Raw genomic sequence first — 13,132 nt, forward strand, 5'->3', positions numbered from 1 at the left:
TATGTCCTGGGTGAAGTCAAGAGCTTCCGGTATCGTGGGGCATCGGGATAGGTTGAAGTCCAGTGGGAAGGAGCTCAGGGTGACATGGACCTATAGGATAGGTCTGGACCTATTTCCCGCTGGTGGGAATTGCCATGGTAACCAGAGGAGGAAGAGGAAGGAGAAGGGTGAAGTGGAAAGTCCCCGATCATCATGGGCTGGCGGGAATTGCCATGGCAACCAGAGTGGGGAAGAAGGAGGGGAAGGGTGAGGTGGAATGTTCCTGATCATCACAAGGTGGCTGCCCACAGACCAAACATCCCAGACTCTTTGGTATAAGGGGTGCAGAATTGGTTCCGGCTACTTCCTGCTGAAGGGGGGCAAAGTTAGGGGCTAGGGATGTCTTGGGTCGTTTGACAGATGCAGCCAGACCCCATGGGGAGAGGCTGGTAATCATGGTCATGGAGTAACATTTGGTTGAAGGTTACCCACATTAACTGGCAGAGGCGGTCTTGGAGAAATCGAAAGAGAAAGGGTGCCAGGAGCAGAAAGAGGCAAATAATCATCAGGGGACCTATCAGTGGGGTGAGAATGTTAAACAGGGTTGAATTGCACCAGCCAGGAATGTCAGTTGAGGCAGCATTGTAGTGGCGCATCTCGTCACTGAGCTTGTGAAGAGAATGGACACAAGTTTCCACCAGGCCTGACTCATTGATATAGTAGCAGCATTCTTCCCAAAGAAAGAGGCAAGTTCCTCCTTTGTCCGCCGTAAGAAGGTCCAATGCGCGGCGGTTCTGTAGAGCTACCTAAGCTAGGGAAGTTCTCTGTCTTTGAAGAGAGGCAATGGAAGCTGCTGAGTCTTCAAAGCCTGCCAGGATCTGTTGAAAGAGACTTTCGGTCTGGATTATTGAGTGAACCAGGGCACCAGAGCTGAAACTGGTAGATGCTATTGAGGCTGCCAAAGATAGGCCCTCGAGGACAGGCAGGAAGACAGCCCTCCTAGTCCTATGTTGAGGTGAGGGCTGGATTCCTGATGTAAGGTCTATGAGTTGAAAGAATTCTCCTCTTTCATACATGGTAAGCTGGGGAACCATAGAGACAGGTAAACAGAGCTGGGAAGTCTGGGCCTGTTGGGTGAGGTTTTTTGAAAGCATGCCATTACACCAAAAGAAGCTTCCTGGAGGGGCCCAGAGGGAGCCTGATATGGTAGGGATAATGGTGTTGCATATTTTGCCAGGATCAGAGTAGCAGAAGAGTAACTGTGGGAATAGAGGATCTCTCTGCAAGGGGGGGCGAGCGGAGGCATGGAGGCTGACACGTTCGGTGGGAATGACCCAGGTAAGGGAACAGCTATGAGTGGTGGCCTGGACAAAGCAGCACAGAGGAAGCATTTAGTTACATTGGCCAGACCTGACCTATTTAACAAGTTGGCACCTTCCTGCACCAGGGACAGCCAGGAAATAGGGTCCCTCTGGGTTTTGTTCTGAAGGCTGTTTTCTGCTTCCTTGATGGCCTTTGCCTGATCTTTTAGAACTCCAAGGATCATGGGGACCATTTGCTCATACTCCCTCCAGATCTGGAAGGTCGTTGAGGGGTGTGAGGAGGCCCCATGTGCATATCCCTTGGCTATTATCCCGGTTGCCCATCTATCATGCCAGGGGTCAGGAATGTTGAGGTGGAATTTGGGATCATCATAGCAGACCTCTAGCATGTTGCCTGGGGGAGACTCAGGTTTCCATATGATCCAGTGAATTTTGCACTGCCAATATGGGCAATCTCCATATTCCTCAGCCCATCTGGCCCCTTCTCTACAGTATGACTTGGTCTAATCAAATATAAAACACAAAAAAGGGGCATTACCACCAAAAACCTTATTCAGAAATGAGGTCATAAAGTTGAGAGTGAGGGGTTTGTTACATCCTGTAGGGGGGCAGTCCCTGGAGCCGATGAGGTGGGTGGTCACCATACTGCCCTTTCTGTATGTCTCTTGGATCTTGAATCTCCAGTGGTAAGGAGAAGATGGCTCAGACAGGGTCAGGGGAAAGGCTAGGGTCAGCATTAAGAGCATCCCCAACCCGGGAGATTCGAAGAGAAGCAAGCCCCATCTGTGTAACCTGCCAAGTTTTGGTAGAAGTGGTGGAAGGGAGCTTTTTAAGGCAGGTGAGGTGGTACCAGGCAGGTGTCCCAGGATGACAGTGTGTGGTCCTGTTCATCTGGGTTGGAGGGGCTTCAGATGTAACTGCTTGAGAAGAACGTGGTCACCTGGAGACAGGGGGCAATGGTCTGGCAGAACAGCGTCTGACTGGGGTAGGTAGCGATCTGCGTGGGGCTGGAGCAAGGAGCGGAGGAGAGTGAAGTAAGGTAGGTATTCTGCTAAGGGAGGTGTATTTGGGGGAAGAGTGTAAGAAAGGAGAAAGGGGTGACCATATACCAGCTCAAAGGGGCTTAAGCCTGTCGGCTGCCTGGGGGCCGCTCGGAGGTGGGTGAGGGCCAGGGGCAGCAGGTCAATCCAGGAGAGCTGGAGTTCCAGGGACAGTTTGGTGAACTGCTGTTTGATCAGGCTGTTGGCCCGCTCAACCTTACCCGATGATTGGGGGTGGTATGGGATGTGGAGCTTCCAAGTGATGGCTAGGTGTTCACAGACCAGTTGAGTGACCCTGGAGATGAAGGTGGGGCTGTTGTCTGACTGGAGACTTTGTGGAAAACCGAAGCAAGGAATGATGTGATGACAAGAGTGTCAGCTACGACTGCAGCCCCTTCTGTGGCCATAGGAATGGCTTCAATCCACCCTGTGAAGGTATCAACAAAAGTGAGAAGATATTGGAATTTTTTGTATTTAAGAATATGAGTGAAGTCAATTTGCCAATCTTCACCAGGCTGGCTACCACAGAGTTGGTGGAGGGACTGGCGGAGATGGAGTCTGCCCTGGGGGTTTGCCTGGGAGCAGACAGAACAAGTCTCCTGGACTCGTTGGATGGTGGATTGGAGGCCCTTAGGGTGGAACAAGGGTTCCAGGAAAGAGAAAAGGGCTTTGGGGCCTATGTGTAGTGAATTGTGGATGGCAGTGATGACCTCTGTTGCCTGGCCCAAGGGGAGGATCAGATGGTTGTCTTTGAAGATCCACCCATTGGAGGATGTATTTCCCCCTTCTTTGAGAAGAGCGGCTTGTTCTTCTGGCTCATAGTTTGGAGTAAAGGTAGGAAAGAGAAACAGAATGGGTGTGGGGGGGTGGTCAACTGATTCCCAATCTTTCGGGCCGTTAGGTCCACAAAGGAGTTTCCTCGTGCCACTGGGTCATTGGAGGTCTGGTGTCCCCTGCAGTGGATGATGGTGACCTCCCTTGGGAGTTGTAGAGCTTGTAACAGCTTGGCAATGAGGGGCCCATTGACCACCGGAGTACCCCGTGTGGTCAAGAAGCCCCTCTCTTTCCAGATAGCTGCATGAGAGTGTGCTATAAGGAAAGCATATTTAGTGTCAGTATAGATGTTAGCTGTTTTATCTTTGGCAATGGTGAGTGCCTGAGCGAGTGCCACAAGTTCAGCCTTTTGAGATGTTGTTCCCATGGGGAGGCAAGCTGCTGCCAATACCCGGGGAGGACCAATGGTGGCTACAGCATAGGCAGCTCGGCGGCCTCCCTGGTCATCCAGAATGGAGCTCCCGTCAACAACCTTGTGAGATCAGGAGAAGGTAGGGGGGAATCAGTAAGACCCTGCCTGGGAGTCATGAGACTCTCTACTGTTTCAGGGCAGGAATGAATTGGTTTGGAGGCTGTTGGTGAAGTGGTAGGGAGCAGTGTAGTGGGGTTGAGTGGGGAGCAGGTGGTGAGAGTTATGTCAGGATTGTTGATGAACAGAAGATGGAATGTCTGTAAACGGGAAGCTCCAATAAGAGAAAGAGAGGAATGAGTGAGAAGGTCAGCAAGTCTGTGTGAGGAGTAGACAGTTATCAGCCGCAGTTGGGACAGCTTAGGAGCTTCCCTGGTGAGGGTGGGCACCACTGTGAGAGCTCAGAGGCATGGCTGCCAGCCCCTGACAGTGGGATCTAGCTGCCTGGAGAGGCAAGCAACCGGACAGTGAATAGGGCCTGATAGTTGAGTAAGGAACCCTTTGGCTATTCCAGAAGTCTCATCTGTAAACAGGTGGTATGGTTTGGAAGGGTTTGGGAGGGCCAAGGCTGGGGCCCGAAGGAGGGAGTCCCCGAGAGAAGAAAAGCAGCGACGGACCGTGGAAGGAGAGGTAAGTGGACCAGTAGGAGTCTCCTTAGCCGTGTGGTATAGTGGGTGGGCCAGTGAGGCAAAATTGGGAATCCAGTGTCTAAAAACACCAATGAAGCCCAAGAAGGACAAAATTTCCTGGGCATCATTAGGAGGAGAGAGGTCCCGTAAAATCTGAAACCTGTCCGTGGTAAGTGCTTTTGAGGTGGGGGTGAGACAGAATCCCAGGAAAGTAACCACTTATGAGCAGAGTTGGGCCTTGGCTGGGGAGACCCTGTATCCCTTAGAGGCTAAGAAGTTAAGGAGGTTGGCTGTTCCCGTTTCAGCGTCCTGTTAAGAGGAGGAGCACAGGAGGAGGTCATCAACATATTGTAGCAGCATACTGGGTTTTGTGTTGCACATGACCAGATCACAGGCTACAGCCTGACCAAAGAGGTGGAGGCTATCACGGAAGCCTTGGGGAAGAACTATCCAAGTTAGTTGCTGGGTGAGGTGATATCCAGGTCTTCCCAGGTAAATGCAAAGAGGAAATAGGAGTCCAGATGGAGAGGGATAGTAAAAAAGGCATCCTTGAGATCAAGGACAGAAAAATGAGTAGTATTAGGAGGGATATTGGAGAGGATTGTATAAGGATTTGGGACCAAAGGATGGATGGGGATAATAGCCTAACTTATAATGCACAGATCCTGGACTAATCTATAGGACCCGGAGGGCTTCCTTATTGGAAGGATAGGCATGGTACATGGGGAATTATAGGTATAAGGAGACCCTGATTTAAGAGTTTGGTAATTATTGGTTTTATGCCTTTGCGATGAGTTTCCGAAATAGGGAATTGGGGTCTGCAGGGGTATTGGTTAGGGTCCTTAAGAGTAACGCGGATGGGCAGATGGTGTGTAGCCACAACCGGAATTGAGGTGTCCCAGACAGTGGGGTTGACTGGAAGGGGAAGGGTCGGCGGAGCAGATCTAGGAGGGGGAGGGGGAGGGGCAAGATGGCTAGCAGAAGCCAGAAGGAGTGAGTGAGAGGCAGGAGGTTCTGGTGGGTGGGGAGGGATAGCCACAGAAGCACCATGTTTTTGGAGAATATCTCAACCTAGAAGTGGGACAGGGCAGGATGGGATGATGAGGAAAGTATGTGTAAACGTTATACCTCCAGCAGAACAAGGAAGAGGCAGAGTTTTGTGTGGGTAAGAGGGAGAGCCATCAATTCCCATAACAGAGACTGGTGAAGGAACTGTTAGATCCGAGTGGGCAGGCAGAACGGAGTATGTAGCCCCAGTGTCCAAGAGGAAGGAGATGGACTTACCCGCTACCTGGAGTGTGACCCTGGGCTCAGCGAGGGTGATTGGGGTTCCCGAGTCAAGGCGTCATCGATATTCTGCCAGTCCAAGAAAGTCAGGGATCTGGATAGCTGATGGGGCTGACCCTCCACGAGGAGCCTTAGGGGGTAAGCCTTGTCCAGGACAATCTGATCCCCAGTGACCCATCTGTTTGCATTTTGGGCAGGGCTTAGTTGGAGGTCTTGGGTTGGGGCACTGGTGAGGCCAGTGGCCTTCCTTGCCACATTTGAAGCAGGTCCCCAGAGGGGCTGATGGGAGGTTTCGGGTTCTTCCTTTGACTTGAGGCAGTAACCCAGCCAGCTGCAGGGCTGCCACCAAGGCTTGGGTTTGGAGGGCCACCTTTTGTTGAAGGTGTTTTTGGCAGGTTGACTCTGCTGCCTCCTCTTGGGCATTAAAAACCTTAAATGCCATTTTCACCAAGTCCTGTATAGGGGTTTGAGGGCCATCCTCGGCCATTTTTAGTTTTGTTCTGATATCCGCGTGGACTGAGATATAAAATGTCCAGCCAGAATTGCTGCCCCAGCAGGGGAGGTAGGGTTCAGGCGGGTATATTGGGTCAGAGCCTCCTGGAGGTGGTTAAGAAAGAGGGCTGGATTTTCATTGGTCCCTTGGGTTACCTCGAGGAGTTTGTCAAAATTTACAATATTGTTGGACACTGTGTCCATGCCCTGTAGAAGGCATCAAATCATTATGTCTCTCCTGCGACAGCCTGGAGCCCCGGGTTGGTAGTCCCAGTTAGGGTCACGATAGGGAATTGCGTTTTCCCCAACGGGGACTGTAGGGTCAGCCAGATGGGTTTCATTGGCATAGCATCGGGCAGCCACCTTAATGCGTTCCCATTCCTCAGGGGTGAGGGTGGAGGCTATAATGATGAATATGTCATGCCAAGTTAAGTCTTAGGCCTGAGATAGATAGTGGAACTCTTTGGCATAAGCAGATGGGTTGGCGGAGAAGGATGCCAAGTGCTTTTCTATTTGTGATAGGTCCTGGAGGAAGAAAGGAACATGGACCTGGACCACTCCTTCGGCTCCCGCCACCTCTGGGAGAGGACAAAGGAGAGGGGGTGGGGAGGGGTGATGTCAACGGGTGTGGGAGGCTATTGGAGATGTTGGAGGGCAGGGAGTGGGTGGGGCAGAGGGAGTGGGAGGCAGGACCGAAGGAGGTGAAGGTGGCTGTTTGTGCGGGGAGGGTTCTGCAGGTGAAGAAGGGGGAGGGGAAGCCAGGTGGGGTGATGGGGGTGGTTGTGGTTGTCAGGGAGTGGGGGCAAGAAATTCGATGAACTCAGAGGAGACGGATTGAGGTATGGGGGAGGGGATCCAGAGGAGTTGGGTGTTTGAGTGAGAAGGATCTGGGAAGGGGAACATTGGAGGCAAAGAGAGGGAGGAGAACATAGCTCCCAAAAGGCCTGCACATATGGGACCTCAGACCACTTATGGGTTCCGTGGCAAAAATTATCAAGATCAGTGAGGATATTAAAATCGAAAGTGCCCTGTGGAGGCCATTTTGAGTTGTTGTCTAAAGTATATTGTGGCCATGCCGTGGTGCAGTGGAAAATGAGCCGCTTGGGGCAGAGGCCTGGAGAGAGTCCCAAATTTTGGAAATTTGAGAGGAGACAGGACAAGGGAGTCACTGAGTCTGGCTTGGATTGGGAGGACCCCATTCCTGAATTGTCGGAGAGTCTCAACCTCTAGGGAGGCGTCCCTCACTAAAAGAGGAGACCTGGTTCAGAGTAGGCAGCCTGGACAGGGGAGATGTCTTTCTGAATGCCCAGGTGTGAGAAGAAACGGAGGGGCTGATCCTGGCACGGCTGTGACTAGGACAGGGGCCCGAGGAGGAACAAAATAGGGGAAAGGGACTCACCCAAGCCACAGCCGGAGCATAGATCCGGAGAGGAGGAAGGGCCTCAAGGCAGGGCCTGGCCCAGGGCCCCGACTGCCTGGAGCCGGGTAATGCGCACTTCCTCCTGGGTTTTGGCACCAAATGTCAGGTCAATGTGGATGAAAAGGCCTAATCAGAGTCAAATGACAAAGCAAGCAGGCTTTATTGAGAGTGTGCTCTCCAGCGAAATTCACCATCCCCAAAGAACAGGGCCGGAGAAGTCCCGCTGAAGAAATAGCAGCCCAGTTTTTTATGTTCTGGGTGAAGTCAAGAGCTTCCGGTATTGTGGGGCATCGGGATAGGTTGAAACCCAGTGGGGAGGAGCTCAGGGTGAGGACGACGTATAGGATAGGTCCAGACCTATTTCCCCACCGGTGGGAATTGCCATGGTAACCAAAAGAGGAAGAGGAAGGAGAAGGGTGAAGTGGAAAGTCCCCAATCCTCACAAGGTGGCTGCCCACCGGCCAAATAGCGGGGGCTTCCGCATTCTTGAGGTTTTATGAGCCCGCTGCATTTGGCGAACAGCTCATTCCTTGATTCCCAACTCTTTTTCATATTCTCAGCACAGCTGAGAACGTGGAAGGAACGAGAAAATAGAGCAGCAGTGAGCGACCTCTGCGTACAGGTTATTTGCCCCCAACAAAGATGGTGGCAAAGGAGGCTACCAGATGACGTAGATATTATAGGCGTCCTCTTGGAAATCAGGGTTTGACCGTTTGCTGTGGCTGTCTTCATCTAACTGTCGTGAGCTGGTAGCGTCCGCTTGACGGCGGTATTGCGACAGCAGCCCTCGCTTGACGGCCAGAAAGCCGGAAGCCGCTGCCACCGCCGCCGCCGTCCCCTCCCTGTCCCCTCCCGCCGGGAGCTGTCGGAGGTTGACAGGTCGAGGCAGGGAGGAGGCGGCGGCGGCGGCAGAGCCGAGGGCCCAAGACGGAGGCCTCATGGGGAACGCTCCGAGTAACAGTAGTGAAGACGAAGCGGCAGCCGCCGGGGGCGAGGGCTGGGGCCCACATCAGGACTGGGCCGCGGAGTCTGGCACGACCCCCGGCTCAGGCCCTGCGGCCTCGGCGCTGCCGCCCGCCGCCGCACTGCTGGAACCGGCTCGGCTGCGAGAGGCAGCGGCTGCTTTGCGGCCCGCACCGCCCTGCGAATCGCTGGTGTCGAGGCACCATGGCGCACTGTTGCGCTGGCTGGAAGAGCGGCTGGGCCGCGGCGAAGAGTCGGTCACCCTGGAGCAGTTCCGGGAGCTGCTGGAAGCTCGCGGCGCTGGCTGCAGCAGCGAGCAGTTCGAGGAGGTCAGGACCGGCTGGTGACTGCGGGGTCGGGGCGGGGCGGTCGCCCCCAAGGGCGTGAAGAGGTGGGCGGTTGCTCTGGAGAAGCCAGGCAGCTACCCATGGAATCCCCAAGTTCTTGGAATGGAAGCATGGGGTTTCCGGAACCCATTCTGGGTGCATCTCTTACCTGTTCACTCCGGGCTTTTACTGACCTTTATTAGAGGTGTGGAAAGTCCAGAGTAGGCTGTCCTTGTTCTGAAGAGAAGAACAAGCCGAGATATCTTCGTATGTTGTTGTGCATTTAAGGAGGTGACAGACGCGGGCCCAGTTGCTCTCTGGAGCTTCCTTATCAGGCTCAGGATAGTTTAAGAGAAAAGATGTGCAAGGATCAAGGGAGTGACAGTGAAAACCATTCTGTTTTATTAGCCTGTGCAAGATTTTGCAGAGCACACTGCAAATCCAGTGTGGAAGGAGCGTTAACACACTGGAAACACCTACAAGCCATTCTCAACTCAAGGGGAAAAAAATTCTAGCTTTTTCAAAACACTAGATAGACCTAGAGTCTATCTAGGTCTTCAAGAATCAGTTTTAGACTTGTTTAAATCTAAAATCGATTAACTAATACCAGATCGCCTGTGAGTACTTGTAAATTATACAGTAAACGCTTGTATCTATGCTAGACACTTTACATTTTAGAGTTAGGAAAAGCCAGATTCAGGATCACACAGTGAATCATTTCATTGGCAAAAATGGAACTATCGTCCACGTCTCTTGATTTTTTTTCTTAAGTTCCACTACCCCTCTTCTGTGATTTTGTTTCAACACCACAACGTTACAACAAAAAAAAGTGTGTTTAATTTGTGAAAATGAGTAAGCCATGTAGAATCATCAGTGAAGGGTGAGTACATAAAGCACTAAATCAACAGATACTTGTAATGTCATTAAAAGGTTCTGTTTACTTTAAAACCAGAGGATTTTGAAATGTTTTAAGATTGTTTTCCTGTACAAGGTGAGAATTCTCAGATAATATGCTTATATGTTTTAGATTTCCTCTTAAAATGCCCTTAGGGCATTCCAACTCTTAAAAACTAGTCATCTTTTTAAAAAAAAATTCCAAGAGTAAACATAGTATTTTCACTCTAGTACCTACATGATTATGAGAATAAGAAACCGTGGTAGAAAGAACTGTGCAGATTTTCTCAGAAAGTTGGCACTTGTCAGATTTGTCCAAAGGTAAATGCAGAGGAACAGTATTTACATTGTGAGAGTATCTTACCAGGACAGAGCTATAGATAGGGTTTATAGAAGTCCTAAAACATAAGGCCAAGAGTTGTGGCATTATCATTTGTTCAGGGTCTATACTAAATGCCAGTCATTCGGTGACAGAGGGCATAGTGGATACTTGCTCTTAGAGAGTATGTAGTGTGATAGAAGAGACAGATACTAATCAAATAATGAAAGGTGTGGTGAATGTTACCTAAGGGGACACAAGGCATAAATAGTAAGTGCATTTAACCTGATCTAGAGAGTCAAGTAAGAGAGCCGAAAAAGACAACATTTCGGTTCAGATTTGGAGGGTGAAAGCAGACAAGGAGCAAGAAGAGCTAGTAGTGTTTTCAGGCAGAGATAATTGCATCCATAAAAGTGCAGAGAATGGAGAATCTGGAAGTCTGGCATGGTGCATTAGGTTACAAAAAACTAATGTATCAGTGATTTAAACAAAGAAAAAAGAAGCAGCAGTTCAGGTAGGCAGTCCAAGATAAATGGGGCAGTTTCAGTCACCTAGGACCTGACTTCATCTTGTGTTATCCACCTCTATGGGTACCTTCCATTAAGTAATTCAGTTGACTTCCCCTGCTGTCAATCTCACATTCCAACAAACAGGAAAGGAAAAAGGGAGAGGACCATGCCACAGGGCTTACATCCCGTTGGATCAAATTCAGTTACCTGGCCACACTTAGATGTAAGAGAGTCTGGGAAAGAGCCTTATCCCAGGCCATATACTCAGCTAAAAATCAAGATTTAACAACTGAGGAAGAGGAGAAGAAATACTAGATTATAGTTAGCAGTTTTCAGCAGACATGGCTAGATCATAGAATGCAAGAGGAAGAGAATGAGGCCAAAGTAGGCAGGGATCAGATATTTAAGTCCAATGCAATCCATTGTGGGTTTGGAAATTGAAATTTTAAGCAAGTGCGATGATGATTCTGGAGAAGTAGATGGAAAAGGGCCATAGTTGACCCAAGGAGATCAGTTAAGAGGCTGTTATCATAACCTCTTAAGAGATTTGGTGGCCTGGGCCAGGGTGGTAGCAGTGAAATGACATGAAGTGGACAACTTTGAGAGCAGTTTAGAAGGTAGAACACAAATTTCTTGAAGATATAAATGGTTTTGGATAGAGAAATAGAAAGATAAAGAAATCAAAGATGCCTTACATTACTGACCTGACCAATTGGAATGATGGGTCTGTTGTTTTATTGAGAAAGGAAACGTTTTGGAGAAGGTAAGATCTGGAGTGGGAAGATGAGTTTTAGCTGTGTTGAGTTTCAAGTGCTAAGTGGAGGTGTCTCTTAAACTGTTAGGTCTGTGGAACTTAGGAGAGAAGACTGCATGGTGTATAGAGTCATCTATTTGCACATTGGGTGAGGTCTCATGAGAAAATAGCCACATGATTTTACATATTCTGATGAGGTTTGTTTGTTTGTTCCTTCTGACCAAGAATGAAAACATTGTGCTCAGTGAGAACTTCAGTCCCTCAGATGTGGTTCATGCACTGTTTCTCTTAGTCAAATCACGAGGCCGTTCAGCCTCTGTCACTAAAATAGATGAGAAAAAAAAAAAAGCTGTGGATTGTGCCTTTTTATTAAGAAACTCAGAAATTAACATTAAGGAGTCATAAACACAGTAATAAGAAATGGTGATTTATAAAATGTTGGAAAATGTTTCATTTGTGTTTAAAAGAGAAAAAAAACCAAAAAACAAAAACAAAAACCTGGGACAATCTGGAGCTATATCACAAGGTCCTAAGTGTCCATACACAGAATTCCCAAAGGGTGTGCTTGAAGGTCATTTTTCACAATTGTACCATTATCTCACCTCCCTCTTTACAACATGTTCAAATACATAGTGTCTACTGACAGGTCTATGTGGGCCAGGTGGATGACAACAGCCACCAACCTGAGTGGGAAACTGAGGACTCAGCAAGGTTCAGTGACTCACATAAGAAGAAATTCATTTTTGGCATTGACTCTCAAAGGTGGGTCTTCTTGACCCCAGAACCTGTGCCGTTTTCCCCTTAAGGAACTTGTTCTCTGTAATTTTTCCTCTTTAATCTTAAAACTAGATAATAAACTCTTTAATTTTTCCCTTCATGCTAAGGGAGGCTGGGCCATGGTAATCCAAATTAGAGTATCATGTATATCATGTATTTTTCTTGAAGCCTATTTACTGTTTTCATATTTGGGGTGGAAAGAGTTGGGCTTGGGTTTGTACTAAACTTTGGTGACTCCTACCATTTAGCTGAAGAGGGCAAGTTCTGACTCAAAGGGAAGGCAATGCCAAGGTTTAAAAACACAGTGGTTATCCTGTGTATAAGTAAGGAGTGGTTATGTTAGGAACATCCAAGGAAAATAAGTATTAGTCATGTATTTGATTCTGTGCTTTCAAAGTAAGTCTGTCCTTAGACTTGAGTGAGTGTATGTCCTTACATGTTTAATTCTATGTTGTTAATTCTACATCTAAAGTTCTAAAATGTATTACAATATTTTAATACAAATTTAAGGGTTGTGAAATAGTGAAATGTCATTGTCTTTAGCAATTAAAAGGACAAGTTATTTCCCTTCATCAGTCTGGGCATGGTGGCCTCATGCCTGTAATCCTAGTTTTGAAGGCAGAGATCAGGAGGATTGAGATTGGCAGCTGGCCCTAGAAAAAATTCACAAGACCCCATCTCCACCAATAAAAGCTGGGTGTGGTAGTCTTGACCTGTCATTCCAGCTGTGATAGAAGCATAAATAGGATCTTGGTTCAGTCTGACCCCAAGCATAAATGTGAGACCCTATTCGAAGCATAAATAGGATCTTGGTTCAGTTTGACCCCAAACATAAATGTGAGACCCTATTCAGAAAAATACCTATAGCAAAAAGGGTCGGGAATATGGCTTAAGTGACAGAACACCTCTCCTAGCAAGAGCAAGGTCCTGAGTTCAAATTTCAATTCTACCCAAAAATATACATATGTCTGTCTTCCTTCATTTTTATAAGAACATGGTAGTGCAGATTATTGTTGGTGTACATGATTTAGTGTTACAGTGCTAAGTGTTTCCAAGTATAACATGCTTGTTCTTTAGCCTCTGAATTTGCAGTACTATCCCTGTTCATACACCTGTCTTGCTTACACATTCCTGTGACCTTAGTGGCTTGCAGTGGTATCATAAAGAAGTTCTTGAAG

General features: G+C 48.6%; 1 protein-coding gene across 2 annotated transcripts in view; it reads left to right on the top strand.

Moving 5' to 3' along the window:
- The first annotated feature begins 8,350 nt into the window (after positions 1-8,350).
- Zzef1 (zinc finger ZZ-type and EF-hand domain containing 1) overlaps positions 8,351-13,132 on the top strand; it is a 124,165-nt gene continuing 119,383 nt past the window's right edge. For both annotated transcript variants that reach the window (XR_012438782.1, XM_074047157.1), the window contains exon 1: positions 8,351-8,704. Coding sequence is in view for 1 of the 2 variants with exons in the window: in XM_074047157.1 (XP_073903258.1) it covers positions 8,351-8,704 (354 nt within the window). In the remaining variant the exon portion in view is untranslated. The remainder of the gene's footprint in view (positions 8,705-13,132) is intronic.

This window comes from Castor canadensis, chromosome 11 (genome assembly GCF_047511655.1).
Source record: "Castor canadensis chromosome 11, mCasCan1.hap1v2, whole genome shotgun sequence".
Lineage (NCBI taxonomy): Eukaryota > Metazoa > Chordata > Mammalia > Rodentia > Castoridae > Castor > Castor canadensis.